The 21,947-nt window shown below is 34.5% G+C and overlaps 1 protein-coding gene across 1 annotated transcript in view; it reads right to left on the bottom strand.

The window, feature by feature from the left end:
- Positions 1 to 3,459: 3,459 nt before the first annotated feature.
- The window catches only part of cwo (transcription factor cwo), a 39,864-nt gene continuing 21,376 nt past the window's right edge, over positions 3,460 to 21,947 (bottom strand). The window contains exons 2-9 of the mRNA XM_089701107.1: positions 16,062 to 16,183; positions 15,290 to 15,469; positions 12,924 to 13,085; positions 12,120 to 12,311; positions 9,419 to 9,609; positions 7,229 to 7,366; positions 6,432 to 6,522; positions 3,460 to 6,050 (exon numbers count right to left, since the gene is read on the bottom strand). Of these exons, the coding sequence (XP_089557233.1) occupies positions 5,860 to 6,050; positions 6,432 to 6,522; positions 7,229 to 7,366; positions 9,419 to 9,609; positions 12,120 to 12,311; positions 12,924 to 13,085; positions 15,290 to 15,469; positions 16,062 to 16,183 (1,267 nt within the window). The 3' untranslated portion in view covers positions 3,460 to 5,859. The remainder of the gene's footprint in view (positions 6,051 to 6,431; positions 6,523 to 7,228; positions 7,367 to 9,418; positions 9,610 to 12,119; positions 12,312 to 12,923; positions 13,086 to 15,289; positions 15,470 to 16,061; positions 16,184 to 21,947) is intronic.

The following is a 21,947-nucleotide window of genomic DNA, read 5'->3' as shown; positions in this document are numbered from 1 at the left end:
AACTGTCTGTAAATGTAAATATTAAAAATAATTAATGTTTAAGCAAAAAGCTACATATATTTTGTTAACAATTATTAAAATCACTTGATAATGTTTGCATATTATCAATTTTGAGGTTAGTTTTCCTCCCACTTACCGAGTTGTTTTCTGTCGATTATTTTTAAGACATTATAACAATGGAATATTTTGCAATTATATAATTTTTAAACTCTTAAGTGGATCATAAAATAGAGCTGTATATTATCCAGATGTTAAATATTGATTATTTCTTTCTTAATGTTTGAAGTAAGCATGTAAAATTTAAAATAATAATATAGAATAAAAGATGTTATGATAATTAATTACATAAAATCTTCGTTTGAATGAAATGCCTTTCCTTTCATCCTTTCCTTACAGAATACACAAAAACACACACTTATACAATGATGAAAATATCAGATATTATGATTAACTTTTTTATTGGTAAAACAACAAGCATTTTAAAGTTTAAATACATAACATAAAAAGATAAGCCTAAGATCCCATTCTGCTGGTAACTATTTTTCTTTTTGATGAAATTAGTTTTAAACGAATGTTAATTGATTAACATATATTATATATACATATACCTATATTAAGAAGAGCTGGAACGTCAACACATTTACACATTGCACATGTTAGGTCGGGAGATACTGACACAAAATTTCGGGTCATTTGTAACAGGATGGCGGTCTAGAGGGGTCTTAGTACGCAATGACAAAAAGAAAAATGATGGTCAGTGGGCGTTATTTTATTTTTTATTTATTTTATTGTTTTTTTAAATCAACGCATCGCGTCGGTATGGGGGGCTGTAAGTTACACCGGAAAACTATGGCATGACGCTACCGCCTACATCTTTTTTATGGGCTATCGGTAAATTCTAAAATTTTTGTGTTACAAATCGTTTGACTTTCGCTATTTATCCGACGAGTTCGACTAACGCCCACGCGACTAGTCCGCCGGTACCAGCGTTCTGACCATCATTTTTCTTTTTGTCATTGCGTAATAAGACCCCTGTAGAACCGCCATTCTGTTACAAATGACCCGAAATTTTGTGTCAGTATCTCCCGGCCTATGTGTAGCTTTTATTTTGCAATTGTTTATAAATACAGGGTGATGTGTGTAGTACGAATATCTAAAAATCTATGAAGAATTTTGTGATACAGTAAATGAAAGAATTTGATTTTGAATAAGAAAACGTCCGTTATTGAAATCATTATCAAAATAACCATCCGTGTGTTGGGAGTGAGCGTACACGTGTTATTTGTATTGTTTTTATGACCTGAAATTTAATTATTATTTGATAATTGAATCATTATTAATTCTTTTATCCAATTGATTATTATTAGAATAAATAATTAAGTTCATCAATTGATTTACTTTTAAATTATAATTTTACAGGTAAATTATGAGAGCTTTCATAATTATATTTGCATACTAGCGGTCCGCCCCGGCTTCGCCCGTGGTACATATTTACGTTTTCTCTACATAAGAACCATCCTCGTACTTCAAGGAATATAATAGAAAAGAATTATCGAAATCGGTTCAGCCGTTCACACGTGATGCCGTGACAACGCGAAACGGGTGCGGACCCGCCGCCTTTTTATAGCTCCCGCCGCGAAGCGCGTCGAACGCGGCAACTGATACACAAAAATAATCCTTATGGCATGTAATTCACGCGCGATGACTTATAGCGTATTTCATGTATAACTTTGGTGTTTCTACACCGATTTACATGATTCTTTTACTATAACCTGCCCAGGAGTATGAAGAATAATTGTGCCAAATTTCGTTAAAATCCGTCGTGTAGTTTTTGTTTCTATAACGAATATACAGACAGACAGACAGACAGACAGACAGACAGACAAAAATTTTACTGATTGCATTTTTGGCATCAGTAGCGATCCCTTATCACCCCTTCATAGTTTTTTTTTAAATATATTTCATGTACAGAATTGGCCTCTCTACAGATTTATTATAAGTATAGATAATATTTATCTACAACGCACCATTTTACAATTCAAGTCTAAAATGAAACTAGAGTCGCATTTATTTTTGAACATACTGTAAGTGAAATTGCATAAGTGTGAGTACTGTGAACATGCCAGCTTTCCTTAATTGACCGATATATAATTAACATTAACATATATACATAAATTGATTTTAAAAGCAGTGGTATCTTGCAATTAGAAAATATATATAAAACCAGGGGCAATCCCTTCCAAAATGATAAAAACCTAAAAAAAATCACAGTAGGATGAAACCCGTTAGAAAAGGAGGGGAATATGATAAAAATTAAAGGAAAAATAAATTACAGTCAATCCGTTATGTGAAAAAATTGCAAATACAAAAGTTGTAGAACTTTTATTACCTACAACTTTGCCATTGAACTTTTTTCCATAGGACTTGTAGTTTTGTCGGAAATCAAGAGAAATCATTTTTTAGCCTTAAAAGCTCCCCCCCCCCTCCCACTTCCCGAACTCGGATTGTCTGTAACTTATTTTTCCTTTAATTTTTATCACATTCCCCTCCTTTTGTAATGGGTTTCATCCTACTGTGATTTTTTTTTTCGTTTCAAGAATTATCGGCCCTGGTCTATATTGTTAATTCAATTTATCAGATTATGAAAAACAAGAATTAAGTCCAATAAATTATAACTAAAGGCTTCTGTTGCCGCTTTACTATTGTCCACATAATCTCACACAACTTGCGCAGGATTCCGACCACCTTCCGACAATTTATTGATGAAAACTTCGAACACACTGAAGATTAATTAATAATTATGTAATCAGAGCTAATCTCAGGAACTATTGGACCGATTTGAAAGATTCTTTCACCATTGTAGCCTGTAGGTACGTGATCCCTGAGTGGCCGAGTGCTATTTAAGCCTATAGAGTATAAGTGACTATCTGTGGTGACTATACATGGTGAAAATTTTGTAAGTATGGGCCCTGGAAGGGGGCTACTTAATACTGGAGACAGCAAATTTTGCTGAAAGGAAATATTCCTTTATCTTTAAAAATAAATAGAACTGCTGTTAAAGATTTCCACCCTGTATATATTATGTACCACGGCGAAGCCGGTGCGACTGCGGACCACTAGTATTGCAAATAAAATAGTTAAACTTAATCTTAGAACTTCATATTTCAATGTCACACTATTTATCGATGGTGTCAAAGCAAGATTGCATGATTCAACTATCGCAGGTGAAAAAGAAATTTTGGCTTTAATAATTATTTGAACATGCCGCTCCTAGAACGCTTTTAATCTGCCTTCCTATAGTCTATACTTATATTATAAAAAAGACGTGTGGCACTCGGAGACTGCCGCGGTAAAGCTATTGCATGCTATGCCTTCAAGCCACACCTCCGCGCCCATTGGAGTGATGTGATAAAAAATAATGACGCAAGCATAAGGAAAATTTTTAAATAAAATAAGAAGTTAAGATTTGAATATTTTTAATTCTATGCATAACAATAACATTTTTAAATCACTGGATACATTTAAAACAGACAAAAATCATGTTAAACTTAATTCAATTACAGTTTAATGCGCATACAAATTCGTATTACGAACATACATCAACATACTGACCAACGATTAGTCAATAGACAAGTCGCCACAGAGCGAGCAACCTCGCGAAGCAATTGCTGCGCGAACTGCGAAGCAACTCGGTCAGTGTGAACGAGACTTGGCCGAGGAAAGCGTCGGGTCCCGCATTTTCCTCAGCCGAAGCGTTTCCACGCTGATTAAGCAGCTTCGCTAGGCTGTTCGCCCTGTGTGGACCATCTAATTCCGAATTTAATGATACGTATAATACAATTTAACTACATCCCAATTTACATGGGCCTTAATGGCATTACAAACGGGTTGCCATTTCTTTATAATGGCCAGATTAACACTGCTTAATTGCAATTTTAAAACAACGATTCTTGATTCCTCGGTTTCAAAATTAACCGACTCACATTTCACTAGTAACTAATCAGTTTGTACTTCTCGCGATTTTTATAAAAAATTGCCCACCTCAAACCACTTCTCCATCATTCCGTCAATTAATAACAATGTTAAACCACCACACTAAAACACCCGTAAATGAATACAGTACATAAATAAACCTGAATATTGCCATCAACGAAATTTTTCTCAGATAATTTTCATTACGTTTTTAGTAAAATAAACATCTATAAACTAACGCTTAGTCTTATAACAAAATAATGTTCGAAAAATTATATGCCAAGCATCACCAGAGATCTTGACTAGGTACATTCTTATTATCACAGCCGGAACTAGAACACCGAACGTCGCCCCGCCAAGTCTTATGCAGTCTTTTCTTCAAACTTTCACCGAATATTATAACAAAAATATATAGGAATTTAAGTAAATATGTACGTATATATGCATAATCAACTCTTACACTTATTTTGTCAGTTCAATGTACATTTTATTTTAGACACCTTATATCCATAATATAAAATAGGCATTTTACAATAATCTTATGCTTTCCGTAAAGAATATACCTACGAGATATTTTATATACAAATTTATATTGAACCCGATTAGATAACAGATATGAAACAATTTTCAGTTTATTCGTAATTTTAAACTCCAAGCATAAAAAAATAATAACATTATACAAATACAATTTATTCTTAGTTACTTACTATAAATTTTGACACATTTGTATATTAAATAATAACATAGTTGTCTTGCTGGAAATATATTTACAAGTTTACTTTTGGTTTCACGTCAACACTATTAATAGAACTTATTATTATTTAATAAAATATTATTTTACAACATTACAATATTGTAATTTAGAACAGTATAAGCCGCCTTTTATTATGTTAATTTAATTTTAAGAAATACAATTTCTTGTTAAAAATAAAATATAGCTAAAGCCAAAAGCTTCTTTAACTGAGGTGTACAAAATTTTTAACGTAAATTTTCAATAGGTACCAAACAAAAATTGATGTAACACAAAAATTACCAACAAAAATGGGGTTGGCTTAGTGGACTGCCGCACGAATTTGTTAGAAATATTTATATTGTTAATTAGCTAGGTAAATAATGTAAGATTGTAATTCCAAAATATTATCGTTAGGAAACTTGTAGTTTTTTAGTTATTAATTTTTAAAGTTAATAATTTTTTGTGCGAAAAAAGCGCATTTATCCGTTTTGGTGTGCAAAAAAGCGGACCAAGACGTTACATTTCACTGTACTGTGACTTTACGCAGCGGCCGGCGAGTGCCAAAAACGACTTTAGGGCGATTCCCACTCAAACAAAAAAAAATCTACGTAGGTTAAAACTATTAAACTTTTATTTTTAATATCCAAATAGGTAGCGAGGAGCGAAGCGACGAGCGTGTTAGGTTAACCCTTGAACTGCCGCACGAGCCGAGCGAGCGAAGCGAGCGTGCCGCGGCAGCGGCCGGCGAGTGCCAGAAGCGACTTTAGGGCGATTCCCACAAATAAAAACAACTACGTAGGTTTACACAACTTGTTTGTATTTTATTTATGTATCGTAAAATTTTTGTTTTTATCGTCTAATGCTTAGTTAAAATGATTTTACACCAATTCCATACATTTTGAGGTTAGAATAGGAAAATTGATTTTTCTCCAAAACTATTGGTTTCCTAACTTTCCCCTTTTGGGGGGAGGGTCCCCCCTCCTCCTCCCCCCTCCTCTCCCACAAAAAACCTATAATACGTGCGGCAGTCCACTAAAGAAACCCCCAAAAATGTTCATCCAACATTTTATTTTCACATACAAATCACCTTTGGCTTTAGCCCTTAAATAACAACACCATGACACAAATCGTTTATTTACACTTATTTAAACATTTTACGAAGGTCTCCAGTCCCTTTCGTTCTCACGTTTGACATGATAATTGATACACGGTTGAAAGTTGACATGTATAGTGACAGGGTGTAATGGCGCTGACAGATGTACCGCGCGTGCGTCCAGAATGTCATACGGGCCAAGATGGCGGGATAGACATGCGTAGTCAACGCTTAACGGAACGTAGTATTTACCTGCAAGTTGGGAATAAATAAATTAAAAAAGACGGGTTGCACTCCGGGAGTGCCGGCAGAAGTGAAAACTTGATTATTAACGTTGAGCATGTTTGATATCCATCCGTCTTACGCTTTTTCGATCAGGTCACGTGTCCTGACGCGAGTTTAAGATTTTATACCCAACGCCGCTAAAGAAGTTTTCACTTCAAAAAATATTGCTAATTGTTAATCTGTATATAACTTTAATTGCTAATTGTTAATGATTTTCTTCGGATTGGACGAGGATAATAAAATATAAAATATGTCGGTACTTAGTAAAAAATCGTCTATCGGTGCGGCGATAAAATTACCTACTTCTATGTGACTTGATATACTATAAAACATAAATTATATAATTACCTAGTGCATTAAGTGCGAAAACAGGCACAAACTGCGTGGGCGGCGGCGGTTTGTCGTATTGATGATGGTGAGGAGACTCACTCGACGTATCCTGAAAGGAGAATATTCAATTTAAAATAATTATTTTTGGAGTACAGGATGGCTTTAGAATCTTATTAGATTCATAGTGAAAAATTATCGTCGTGATAGAAATATACGTACTTAATTTTGAACGAAGCTTACATATAAAATCACCTTGGTTTATTAATTATTTATTGAAACGATAGAAAGTTATATTATAAAATAGACATATTAGGTACGATAGATCAATCAAATACGTATATGCCAAAAAATGACAAAACAAAACACAAAAATTATAAAAACAGAGCGTGTGTCGAGCACACGTGTCAAAAGTGAAACTTCTTTGGCGAGATTCAAAGATATCATAATCGTCTCATTACTCCATAACGTGACCGTTTTTCCATGACGCGACCTTGAAATTTTACTCTTACACGCCTAAAGAAGTTTCATTTCAAAAAATATAAAACATTAAAAATTATCTTATATTCATGTATTTTTGACGTGATGACGTTTTTAAAATCGTTTTAGTCGGGTGACATGTTCAGAAACTTGTGTCACACCAAAACCTCACGAGCGCGATCGCAGGTATAACGAGAGAGAGACGGACTGATCTCCCGTCTCATCTCGAGCGCTGCCACCAATAAGACGTTATCACGTAAACATCTCGATCGTAAACCTACTTTACAAAAAAACAATTTTTTTATCTTAATATTAATTAATTATTATTAATTACACACCTGTGGCGAAGTATCCCTCGCATCTTCAGTGGATCCGGACGCAGAGGTAGAGGTGGAGGGCGCGGGCTTGGTGGCGCGGCGCCGCTTGTGGGAGTACACCTTAGTGTGTGCGTGCGGCGTGCGGGCCGGAGATACCGCCTGTACACAATGTAAGTATTAAATAATTGGTTGTCTGTAAAGTCGGTTTACTGACGATAGTTGAACGTGACAACGTCTTTAGGCCGATTGTGCTTCTTTGTCGGTCGTTCCGCGCTCTCGCTTGCACTACATGGAACGCCTCAGAGCGAGGTAACGCCGCATGAATCATGTTTTTTCGTGCGTGCAGCCGGCTCTATCGAATTATAAGACGTTGTCACGTCAAAAATCACTCGCTGAATGTGCTAAGCTTATTCGAGAATGGCAGGCGCGGTCCGAAGGCGAGATGGTCCCAGGGGAAATGACCCCCCCAAATATGTAGTTATGTCGGTACACACTCAAGAATATCGAGTCAATAAGCGGGTCTACACAAAGTGAGCAGCCTCATTCGATCGCTCTGGCGGGATCACGGGTGACCCAAGTTGGTCAGGCATCCGCCCCGGATTGGCGAGAAGGATGCCGGTTTGAATCCAGTATCGTGATCGAATTTTTTAAGCTATTCGAACCGATTACCAAATCGAGAAATTCCGTAACGAAAAACCTCACGCTCCCTACTCCGACGGGCGCGGAGGTGTGGCTTGAAGGCATGCTATGCAATAGCTTTACCGCGGCAGCCCCCGAGTGCCACACGTCTTTTTTTTTTCTATTATTTATAAATTTATACCTCTCTATTCTGTTCTGAAACTATTACTCGAAATCATGGAAATATATAATTGACATCCCTAAAATTAACTCTTATAATATGCTACAGCTACAAAGTCCAATTAGCAATTTTTAATTGAATTCGTAAACGTAAATAAACAAAAGTACACGTGGAAAGTATACTGGAGTTGTTAAGATCTTAATCTTCTTAAAGTTGGTAAGACTAAACAGATACTTGCTCAGTGGGAAGATAATCAGCTCAGGTAAACTGTTGCATGGCCTCTTTTATACTAATTTTCTGAATTTAGACACGGAAATAAAAGGTGTTTGATTTTAGTTGGATATTATTTATTTAGATATAAGTCTAATGATTTAAAACAATTATTACTGAAGTGTTCGAAATTAGCTTAAACAGCATAGTTAATGCTCGTTAAATTGTTTTTATTATCTAAAGAAATAAAAGGGAATTTTTGTACATAGACAAAAACATTTTAAGTTTTTACTTTTTATCCTCGACGTACAATAAACAACCAAACTCACAATCCCTTCAAAAATTGTCCGAAGCAAAACTCTGCCTACGCATGTATTAGGTAGTTATCTAATGAGCGAAACAAGCGACTTTGAACATTACTGCCACGAAATAAGGCTTTTATATTTTGAAAGATTGAAATACACCACTGCTCGGACATTCTTTTTCGAACTTTTGTGAGTCCCGATTGTGAGTTTAGTTGTTTATAGCATCGCAAACTTTTTTTTTTATAAATCACAAAGGTACGAAAATTATCATTACTTCTAATGCATTCTATATGTATGTACGTGTTTATATTAATTAATTTATTGGTAAGGGTACTCGCTTTTTGCGTTTTACCTCAACCAAAGTCATCTCTCGGTTGGAAGTATATTCTCGCCTATCAGGCACCGGTGTTAGCCGCAATCGTAAATAATAGTTCTCTTGTTCTAAATTAATGGGAAAAATCTTTACATCCAAATTAAAATTTGACGACGGTAAAATTGTATTGGAATATTTATATTGAGTAAAGTAATAGTCAATTTTAAATTGACCAAATAATATGTATTTAAAATAAGTTATAGCATTTATTATGCCAACAAAAATATGGTATTTAATTAAGCAATTTCATATCAAGATTTACAACATTGACAAATTAAAAAAGCAAATGGTAATAAAAAAGCAAATTATGACAATAATAAAAATGTGTAGGTACTTATCATGCTTTACCATCGATAAACCAACATTAAAACCATTAAATTACATACTTAATACTACATAATATTTCTAATATGTAACATAGTATATAACACTAACAATAAATTCACACAATCCAAAGCCCCATTCCACAAATTCCGAATTTCTTTGAACCCCTACCATTGACCACTTTAAGTAACCAAACTCACCTCAGAATCTTGCGATCGAGAAAACCTCCTCTCTATCGAGTTCTTGAACTTGTAGGAATGTAGATAGTCCTCCCCGTGTTCGGGTTTACGAATCTTCCGTAACGTGGGTTCTCGTTTCAACCGACCGTCCAGTGGTAGTGGTTCTGGTTCTGCAACCTCTGTACTCACTAGAGATACCGGACCGACGATTACTGAAATAAATTGGTTGAAATTACATATTTATTATAATAACATCCTATGCATCGTCATCTTCTAGTATTTATATTGTCGATTACAAGGTAATGTATGTGAGGTAAGGTGTAGACGCTTAAAAAAGTACCTTTTGTAATAAAAAATTTACCATACAAAAGTCTTTTATTATTATTATCCTACCCTCACTACCTACTTGAATAAAATATTATTTTTTATTATTTAAATTTTAAGTGCAAATAGTTTTTCAGGTTAGGACGATATCGATCTTTAGGCTATGGACAAATTTATTATTAAGAACAATAAGATGACGATCATGATATAAATCACGATTTTATTTATTACGCAAAAACGAGTAAGCGATAAGGCCGCCTAATGTACCTACCATATTAATCGTCTTTGTATAATTGTAAATATTACTTGGTGTGGTATATTAAATTGTTAAATAAATAAATAAAAACGATCCGAGAATCAACGTCACCACTCGCGTGCGTTCATGCACTTAGCATAATTATTATCAAGTATACAATAAACATATTATACTAAAATTTAAATATCATACAGCTTTGTCTTGTTTATGATACTTGTAACTATAATAAACATACTTAAAAATCAATAAAAAATCACGTTTTCAAAGGATAAACTCACATTGTTACTCATCTATACAAATATTATAAAGAGGAAAGGTTTGATTTTTTGTTTGTTTGTTTGTTTGTATGAATTGAATAGGCTCCGAAACTACTTGGCAGATTTGAAAAATTCTTTCACTGTTGGAAAGCTACATCATTTCTGAGTGACATAGGCTATATTTCATTTTCAAAAAAAATAGGCATCCTTACTAAAATTACGATAACGTAATCCAAGGTGTGAAAAAAATATCAAAAAACTACCTTACATCGCGTGCGCTGCGAAAACTATTGATGATAGAACAAAATGATATACAGTAGGCGCTCGATAATCCGGCGCTCGCCAATCCGGCACGCTCAGTAGTCCGGCACTTCGGGACTCAGACAGCCCGCTCTATAATCCGGCATTTTACATAGCTGAACGCCGGACTACTGAGCGGCGCGGCCGGCGGTGTTCGACTTTCGAGTAGTTTCTTTCGCTCGGCAGTCCGGGCCTAACCTCAATAGTGAAGCCACGTGTTTGTTTTACTCGTAGCGCAGCGTCGCTTTGACAAAATGGCGGACAAAAAATAATAATATATAATTATATATTATATAAAATAATAATATACTAATTCGATAATCCGGCATTTCCGACAATCCGGCATAGAGGAAAAATTGCCGGTGCCGGATTAGCAAGCGCCTACTGTACTACATTTTTTTAGAACACACCATTATCTACAAAAAATCAGCGGCAGCATATCTCTAACTATTACAGTCATGTCACAATAAGCGTTTTTTTATTGAAAAAAAGAAATTAAAATACCACCGCTACAAAAAGCTCTTTATTTGTACCTTGGTATTAACCCTTATCAGTTATCAAAATAAACGATGTATTATTTAAGACTGCTTCAATATCTTTATATTACTTTTTGAATTATTCGATTCTGACAATCCATTCAAAAGATATCACGAGTTAAAAAAAAATTAAAAAATAAACTGTATTCGGCTAGCTATGCGTTGTAGGCGTCACTCGGGCAGGGGTACGGGAGGGGGGTTAAGATCACGAAATAAACTTGCCGCGCGGCTTACTCGCGCGGTCGGCTCCCTACGTGATGGACGTGTGCGGAATTTACGCTTGATAATAATTCGTTTAGTAAGTAACTAAACCGATTTAAAAAGTTCTTTTCAGAACTAAACCCATTTATATAAAACTAGCTTCCGCCCGCGACTCCGTCCGCGCGGATGTCGGTCTTCGCGTGGATGGTTTATTTCTCCATTTTGAGTAACTCTGACAATGACATCTTATAAATATCTATTGGACCCAAATACGGCTAGGCCTATAATAATACGGAACGTGTGTTCGCGGTTCTACACTCTACAGAACAACGTCTATGGATAAAACTGAAGAATTAAGATTAATTTTTTTTCTACGTATTTTTCCAGGATAAAAAGTATCCTATTTTACGCCCAGGATAATAAGGTATGATTATACCAAGTTTCATCGAAATCGAACCGTCAGTTTTCCCGTGATGCCTTCACATACAGACAGACAGACAGACAGACAGACAGACAGACAGACAGACAGACAGACACAGACAGACATTTAATGCCCGTGCGAAGCCGGGACGGGCCGCTAGTCCTTGATAAGTGTACAAAGTTTGAATTAACTCTGTCCTTTCAAAGTAAAGGAAAAAAGACATGTTTGATGGCAATACGTTTAATTTAATTTAGAACAGGCAAACGAGCAAGTGATCAATATCACCAAAAAAAATTTGCACTCGTCTGTCTGTATACTGGTTTCCAATCATTTCAGGCAAATTATTACAAAATAATTAAACAATAATTGTTCACAGCAAATAAGAAACGACTATAATAACCACGAAAAGAAACTTTAAAATACAAACCTCTATCACACTCCATGGGGTAACTTGGTTCTGCGGTTCTCTCTATCTCAAGTGGTTCTCTCGGGAATGCCGGTGGTGGTTCCGGCTGCTGTATAACTTTAACTGCGTAACTGTGCGAACTACTGGAGGAACTAGTGGTTTCTGATGACGAGCCCTGATGGGATCGAACCTTTTCTTTGGGTAACGTTTCTCCTGTTATTGGAGATAAGGGTATGTTATTTCACTGCAGACCTGTTTTATGGTTTCGAATAGGTTACATAGATGGATATTAAATATCGTATATTTTTCATTAGATTGGCTGGTTATGCAATGTGTCCGTTTTATGGAGATTGAAATTGTCCAAATATATGGAAAAAACTAAAGAATTTCATAAAAAAATAACACAGTATAACAGTATAATATTTTAAAATAATTTTAGAGCTTCTGTATGTAAACTTGATTTATTTAATGCAGCAAAAATAAAGGGAAGTCCCATGTCCCCTAGTGGGGTAAGGGGCAAATGCATTATACATCTGTTTCACTGATCGATTTTATTTAGGAACAAGTAGGTGATCAGCCTTCTGTGTCCTACCAGACTGAGACATCTTTTTTCTTCGCCTCCACCGGGAATCGAACCCAGGACCTCTCGGTGCTACGCTCACGCGTCAACCACTGTACCAAGGAGGCGGTCAATGCACCAAAAAACATTATGTTAATAAAATTTCCTTATAGGTGCCGTTAACTAAACCCATTTATTTTCGGTTATTTATATAATACCTAAAGAAAGTTTTTAGGGTACATCTTAGTGAACACATATCTACTCACCCTTAGTAACAACATCGCAATGCCTCTGCATATGCGCAGCCAATTGCACACACAGTCCATCAGCTGGCCCAAAGCCCTGCACTTCAACGAGAAACCGCACGGCTTCACCCAGCGCGTCCCTGTATCCAGCCTTGAAGTCTTCCACCGCTTGCCGTTCGGCCGCTATAAACAACCTTCCTACACCTTCCGAGCAACTCGCGGTTATACCCCCCGGGGTTTTACCCGTTAGTTCACACTCGTAATATTGCTTGTGAACATTGACGTACTATAACTACGTGTACGTACGTACGTACGTACTATACAATACTCACAATCGACTATTGAAATGTCGAAAAAAACCGTCCGACCGGCATTAACCTACATTTATTACATGGTGTATTTCAAATGAACACCTAATTTCGTTGTAGTAATGTTCAAATTCTATTGTAAACGCTTCTTAGAAAACTCTGCCGAATAGACGCGTAGGCAGTTTGACTTCAGACAATTTTTGAGCGTGATTGTGAGTTTAGTTGTTTATTCTACGTCAATACTTGTTACACTCGTTTTATTTAGGATTGCATTACCTAATGTTGGTGGTGAATGATCGTTTATTTGAGAGAATTGAAATGCCAAATTTTACTGGTATTGAATGATTCTCAAATCTCAATTTTCGTGTATTAGGGATGGGTAAATGTAAGATGAGAAATTTCATCGATTGTGAGTTGAAACGAAATCATGCAGCTAAAGATTTTCATGATGTCAGAATAAAATAGTAAATTGCATACAATTATTCGATGTCACCTAATTTAGAACGAGAATAGTAAACAAGTAAGCAATAATAAGAGTGTTAACTAGTAAAATTGTTATTACACTAACCTTCAATTGTTCAGATTAATTCCAACGTTTTTAAAGAATGGTACATTAGAGTTTAATCTTTTTTAGTTTTAAATTAGTACCATAAGTGAATTAATATCAGAATAATTGAAAACATCCGAAGAAACCTATTTATAACCACGACAATTGCACGTTAGAAAAAAAGAGAAATAATAGCTAATAAGATCAATATGTCATTATTTCAAACCCTATAATTATGAACAGGGGCTTATTTAGAACGAAGTATTATTACTTCGGCGTATTTACAAACTATACATAGCCAGAACGCAACCATGGGAAACTGCTCGTGTATACTTTGTAATGCTGTTTTTAAGTTTGTTATTACAAAATATACACGAAGTTTGCGTACTGATCGTGTATACTTTGTAACGCGGATGCTTCTTATTAGGTGAGCTTAGAAAAATAAATAGGTAACAGATATAAGGGTTACCTATGGGTTAGATTAGGTTCGTGTTTTTTTTAACTACACAAAAATAGCCGTCGCCTCGCAACCGTCTTCTTCTGGACTTATTAGATTCTTACATTTTAGCACTATTGTCAATTGTAAGTCGTGCAGTATAGTAGGGAACGAAGACACAAGCATCCTCGATACAAAAAATATACGATCAGTACGCAACATTACATACACAATACACATGCATTTTAATAATAGATTTCAAAACAGCAATACAATAATATAAGCGCGAGCAATGGAAAGACGCCGCGCTTACTCCGAAACATACACGATTAGTCCGCATGCGTACTGGCGCTGTATATTTTGGAGCGCTATTCTTACTTACTTCACTACAAAGTATACGCGAGTACTTGCGTACTGCTGTTGTATAGATTGGAAGAACTTTGTGAAAAAGTTATTTCCAAACTATACGTGATTAGTTTCACACCGTTGCGTACTGGCCTTGTATAGTTTGGAAAGACGCATTACTTCGTTCTACGCTCGAAATCACAATAGAATTGATAAAATCAAAAAAAGATACTCATCAGTCATCCATATTATTTAATTTTAATATAGAGATAAAGAAATAACTTTGAGTTATCGTTTATTGAAATTATTACTTAATATTTCATAATTTAAAATTTGAAATAATACTTAATAAAAACCGACATAGTTAAGAAAAAATATTGGAATACGACGAAAAACTATTTTGTTGAGAAATTAAAATTAACTCAGGAGAAATTCAAATATGTTCTATCTAATACCACATTTAATATCATTCACACTGAAGCATTATTTTTGCATTAAATATGCCTATTGTCGAGAAAGCTTAACATCACAATTATACGGTAGCTCAGGTGAAAAGCAAACTTTATATACGCGAATAACCAGCGAATAACAGACTTATCTTTTGACTTAGAAGACATAAGGCACTATTACCCTGCAAAATAACTCCATGATATTTCTTAAAGATTAATTTAATTCTAGAAAATAGAAATGTACTATTATCTTGCAAAAAAAGTGAGCTTATTTAAAAATTAGTTTAATCCTAGGTACGTACCATTAACGCGTTCTTGTAGGAACTTGAGGTGGCGTATCGCCATTTCAATGATTTCAGTCTTTTCCACTCTGCCCCGGCCCTTCTTCAGATACTCCGGTGGTATCAATCTGGACAGGTCGGCTAGACAGTTGTTCATTCTGTCCCGACGACGCTTCTCGATTATTCGATGAGACATCGGATCTTGCTGTAATAGATAGTGTAGCTTGTTAGATTTTGGGTACTTTTTATATTTAAATTTTCTGTCATATTTTGAAATTGAATAAAACAAAGGGTTATCAGATATTCTACCAAATTACAAGCAATTCAGAAATTTTAAGATCAAACGTCAATAACCAAACTTTTTCAGGACGAATAAGCTTGTGGCATAAAGCAGAATTAGTTGAATAATGAATATAATCGATTTAATACCTTTTTAACGCACATAAAATTATCTGGATAATTAGAAGAAATCGATACACGACTCATTCCTTCGATCAGGCAACATTATCAGGATATTAATTTAGTATGGATTGTAACAAAAAATGCAACTCACAAACCACAACACCGAGACAAAAACTGGTCGATTTTTGTAAACAAACACGTAGCAAAAACGGGTTCACAGTTTAAACTTCGTGCATAACCTACAATTTAAAAATAAAGTCGACCATGCGTGATGTGCTTAGAAGCGTTAACATCAATCGAGTAACCTTGTTAAATCGTTTGTTTACTAAAATCGACGGCATGCAAGTTTATATAACATTGAGTAGGATAAATCGGGCATATTCAGTATAACTTGCCCTCGAGACCTTCCCCTTCTTCATGTAGCCTCCAGGGTATTCGCCTTCGTCCTCCGACCGCACCGCGAAGTTGATCTGATCGCCCCCAGCGCGGCCGAAACCATCGTTCGAGTTGTAACTGAAAATAAAACATGTCTGTTAGACAAAATGTAATATATCAGAGGAATAGCAGTAAAGACAATAATTGAAAGTCTTGGCTCTTGAAGCATGTCTTAATTATTTATATGTAGGTAATTTATATTTCTACCTTCATGTCATTAAATGTATTGGTCTAAGCTTCTACCGTACATATATTATGTCTCTCTCCATAATACACGGGTACCACCAGAAGGAAGATACCCGGTCCTTTGGAAGGCTTACGTGGGGACACAGGTCCAACACGCAAAGGCCCTTTAGAGAATTTCATGTGTTCGGGACACCAGCCGCAGCCTGCCCATGACTGCACTATAGAGATACAGCCCTGGGCAGTAAGCGACCAATGTAGGACTATTGCAGAAAAAATGGAAAGGAATAAAACTGGGTTATGGAAGGGGGTGTTAGATGGACTGGTATATTGGGTCTATGGAGACAATGGACGTCTGCCTTTTCAATTTTAAAAATTGAAAATTATGGCAGACGGTGACTCGCCAGTTCGGTCGATGGGCTCCCAAAAAGATTAATACCGATACTACATTTATTATTATTATTTTATTATATTTGATACGTCTTCTTATTCTTAAAGTGCAGTTTATCATTTGCCTAACACTTTGTGTAAGTCATGGAATAAAGTCATAAAACCGGTTGTCTCTATCTCTCATGTATTGTTATCTTATTGATATAATTTATGTGAACTTTAAATCCTATATTCACATTACATACACTGCAAAATCATCGTTACACCGTTATTTTGTTAAATCGATCACTCTACATTGTATTTCCCACTCTCGGAGAACTATACCAATGTCATATCAATAATTCAGTACAAACGAATATGATTCAAAATTGTCAACAAGTAATCATATATTCCACGTTTTGCAGGCGTCTGTGTGCGGGACGCTGAATGATTTTTTGTCCAAAGCACGTGAGTCCGTACGGATTTATCAAGGTCTTATGCAAATCTTATCGTATCGCACTGTTATCGACTGATCACCTTAAATTTATTTGAAATTAATAATATTCACCTGTTTTGAAGGACACACATGCAGATATTTTTATAAATAGCATTTATCTCTCTAAATTATTAAAATACATAATATATTGGTACATGTTATTTATTCGTATCGTTATTTCAATTATTGTCCTAAATAAATGTTTATTCCATGTATCATATTATCTTTGTTTATTCAAGGTCTATTCCATCTCCACTTATAAGTTATAATACGTTGGGAGAGAGGCGGAAGCCCAGCTGTGTTCTCTGAAAGTTGAAGAAATAAGTTTCCGTTGAAATTATTACGTCACCGGAAGACTGATCTGTACTTAATCCTTTGTAATACTTACGAAAAATAACGATGAACATCATTCAATAAAACTTTTAAAACAAAGGATTTTTTATCTTATTAAGGCTTCGAAGCAAGCTTTATTTTATTTTTCTACTATGATAATTACGGTGACATATTGTAACTCTCAGACCTAAGTAGGTACCTATAATATCTAATCCACATAACCAACACAAAACCATCCTAAGGTTAATAAAGTTTATGATATGGAATATTATAGTGTGATATCATTTTAATGATCTAAGTTATAACTAATTGGTCTTAATAATATACTTAACATTGATTTCTACTATTATACATAATTCTGGGTATTAAACAAGTATAGACTAATGTCTATGTATATATCAATCTTTTTATTTAATAATTCTACAAATATATCGCAACATCTCGTTATAAAAATGTATAAAGGTAAAATTCACGAAGTCACGCGTACCTCAAGGCGATGACGTACGCGTGATTCTTCCATGTGACATTATTTCTGCACGTGGTAAATACTATATATCTCGATGGTAAATGCAGATTTGATCGTAATAATCATTTTCTTGCGCAATAATATTTTCATTATATCAGAATCAAGATAATTGATAATTTATTTTGTATGTCCATTCTCCACGACTTCATGTACATAGTGCGTTTTAATTATCGTTTCGATTAAGTACTTATTTTTGGATTGTGAGGTTACAGATTCATAATAATGATGATACATTATCTACATTGGAAAAAGAGCACGCGTGACACATTTCACGTGATAGGCCGATATAAGGGTTGAAACTTTGAAAGGATAATATTTCGTAATATAAATGACTAAAATTTATAAAAATACGATTACGATTTGGAAGAACAAGCTACAAAGCCCTGCTTGTTGTACCTCAATCTTGACATTTAAAAAAAATATAAGGAAACTAAACAAAAGAATTAAGAAATATGTATAACTAGGTATTAAGGGTAGGTAATAAACGTTAACATGTTATCGGTTTATGCGCCATTCTTAACAATTCTAATTAGGTAAAGACAAAGAATTTTGTAGGAATTAACAAAAACATTAAGTACCATTTTATATGTAAACTACTTACATGAAAAATACGTATATAAATACATATATATAATACACCGTTACTAAATGTTATCATATCTAAATATTTTGCAGTTCCGATAATTTCACACGTGTCGAATAGATAACCTCTGTTTTTGATGTCAGCTAAAACGTTTTCGCCAAAATAATAACAAGTAACAATAGCTATAATATTAATTATTTCGAACAAGCACGTGTGCATACAATGTGTTAGGTTATAGGTACTACTACATAGTCACTTATACAAATTCATCGGAGCGAAGCCCGTAAGTAATTTTCCTCTGAGTAGGTATAATACATAGATATATTATGAAAAGGCCTTTTGTGCAAAGAATATGAGATGTGCAATATCAGGAGAATTTTAAACCTTTATTTCATTTTTCATACAGTAATTTCGTCTGCTCTCATACGTTATATTTTTCCGCTTTCGCAATATGGTGCCTATTACCACAGACTAATAATAATATACTACGTATTACCTACATAACATCTACATAATGACTTCTTCGCTTATTGAATATCCATCAAAAAACAAATATATCAAATCGGACCAGTCGTACAATCTCGAGATGAACGTTCAACCAAACAAATAAACTCCTAAATAAGTAGGTATAGATTTACGACATTTTATTACAATAATTACAGATCGAAATATTATCATAATTCATACCCGAAAAATTCATCATTCCTCCTTATCTTTCAAGTTAAATGCACTGAGGTGATTGGGCACATTTGTATAAACAAGCGTATGACGTCATAGTATCACAAGTCACGTGCTGAAATACACGCGATGTCGGCCGATTAGCGAATAACTTACCAAGTCATGTGCGCTGTAGCCTGTAAGCCTCATTAAATATTTATAAATATATATTTAATTGCTGTGAATGTTTCTTAGCAGAATATAAATGTTTTCACGATAGTTTAAATATTAAGAAATTGAAAGGCTCCGAATTTGACGTTAACAAAAATTCTTGATGCAGTAGAAGACCATCTTGTAGACTACAGGCCCGTGTTGAAAAAATTATGGGTCATTTGACCCACCACCTGACCTATCTAGAATGATATAAGAGCATAAAATAATAAGATTCAACACTATGACGTCACTTGTAAGCTGTCCACCTGAGTGCAGATGAGAATTCGAAGGTTCAGTTAGAGATTTTCTCCCCTTGTCTCCATGATTTTTGTACGGCGTTGCGGAATAATTGATTAAAAATAGTATAGAAATAGTATGACACAGATGCCGTACAAAATCAAATGACCAAATTTACCCCGGCAACTGTCGAAAAATAAAAATAAATTCCGACTTTGTGGACCACCATTTTTGTACGGCATCTGTGTCATACTATTTCTATACTGCTTTTAAGCCATTATTCCGCAACGCCGTACAAAAATCATGGAGACAAGGGGAGAAAATCTCTACCTGAACTTTCGAATTCTCACCTGCACTCAGGTGGACAGCTTACAAGTGACGTCATAGTGCTGAATCTTATTATTTTATGCTCTTATATCATTCTAGATAGGTCAGGTGGTGGGTCAAATGACCCATAATTTTTTCAACATGGGCCTGTAGTCTATTGTTTTAAACAGCAATCAGAATAGATGCATAATGCATCGGATATAGAAACGTACCTACATAATATTTGTACGTATACCATTCCTACTTAACTTTTTTAATAATTTTATTTTATTTCTGTATTGAGAAAAATGAACTAGATAACATAATGATATAGAATTTACTATGAATAATTTACTTTCATAATATTATATTATGTATTAATAACATAAATCACGTGGATCATTAATTATAGTATATTCCAAGTGTGACCAATAAATTAAGAAATTACTTTAACTGCAATAATTAACATCTTTTACCTGCGTATTAACATACCTATTGATTAGTAATTAATTAGTAATTAGACATTAAGAATTAAAGAAAAAAAATATTTAACGGTAGGTAGAATTTTAAATTACCTAATCAATTATAGGTACAACTCGGGTCAGGCACACACGTGACAAGGATATTTTTTTTGTCCAGAAAGTAGTAAACTATCGATAAATCCTATTGAAACTGCTTTACTTATTTGAATCTAGCTCGAAGCTTTTGAGAATTAAACAGTATTTAAATTCTCAGATATTAATTCTCTTCAAAAACACCAACCAAGTTAACTTCCAGTAGCAGGTATATAAACATTTTTCATCAATCAACAATTGTTTTTTTTTGTAATTTGTTTTATCTTATCGTTCTTTATTACGGCTTCAATTTTAGCACGATATATTCGTGCGAAAGTAAACCTCTAAACAAAGATGGAGTCAGAGAATCCTTAGCCCCTTTTTTCCTGTTCTGAAAATTTATATGGTAATGGGTATATGGTTGATCGGATTATTCAACGAGTGAATTAAATTTTTCCCAGCATCGAATGCCGACCAATGCAGCACCTCCCCAAGGCGTAAAATAAAAATAAATTTTGTCCACACATTAATTATGATTATTATCTGACGTTATTATCACATGTTACATATATTTGCATCATCATTTACATATATTTCATTCATTCATTCATTCTTCATTAATTCATTCATTCTTTTTATTTATTGTTAATATCTGCAGCTAACCTCATTATCACTGTCTTTATTTTCTATGACCCATAAGCATTCTCCAACTGCTTTCCGTTAATCTATACTAATATTATAAAGAGGAAAAGTTTGTAAGTATGTATGTATGTATGTATGTATGGTTTTCACGCATAAACTACTGGACCGATTTCAAAAATTCTTTCACCATTAGAAAGCTGCATCTTTACTGAGCAACATAGGCTATATTGCATTTTCAAAAAAATTAGAGATCCTTACCAAAAATGCAATAATGTAACCCAAGGTGTAAAAAAATCCTCAATAAAACTTCTGTCATCGCGTGCGCTGCGGAATCTATTGAAGATAGAACAAAAAAATGTTCTACGGTATTATAGAATGGATCAATATCTACAAGAAAGTCCGCGATACCATATGTCCATCTTCAGTAGTTATGTTACTACAACAACTTTTTTACGTTTTCAAAGTAAATAGAAGTGCCGACAGTAATCAAACCATGTTATCAATACACATTATTAATCCTTATCCCATTAAATGATGTTTTATTATAGACTGTTTCAATACCAGCAAAATACTTTTTAAATGAAAAGAATTGGATATTCCATTCAAAAGATATAACGAATTTTTAAAAGTGTCAATCTACAGAAAATAGTAGGTATGCTGTTCGAGCAGGCCGTAGTGCGGGGGTCACGGAGGAATTCTACCAATATGCGTCTTGACGGAACAAAGTGGGGTTTTGGTCGGTA

This window comes from Colias philodice, chromosome 11 (genome assembly GCF_061535455.1).
Source record: "Colias philodice isolate Cphi_HAF_F1 chromosome 11, ilColPhil1 Martin Lab GWU primary, whole genome shotgun sequence".
Classification (NCBI taxonomy): domain Eukaryota; kingdom Metazoa; phylum Arthropoda; class Insecta; order Lepidoptera; family Pieridae; genus Colias; species Colias philodice.
Note: the sequence above shows the minus strand (reverse complement) of the source record. Positions and strands in the feature narration are given on the sequence as shown.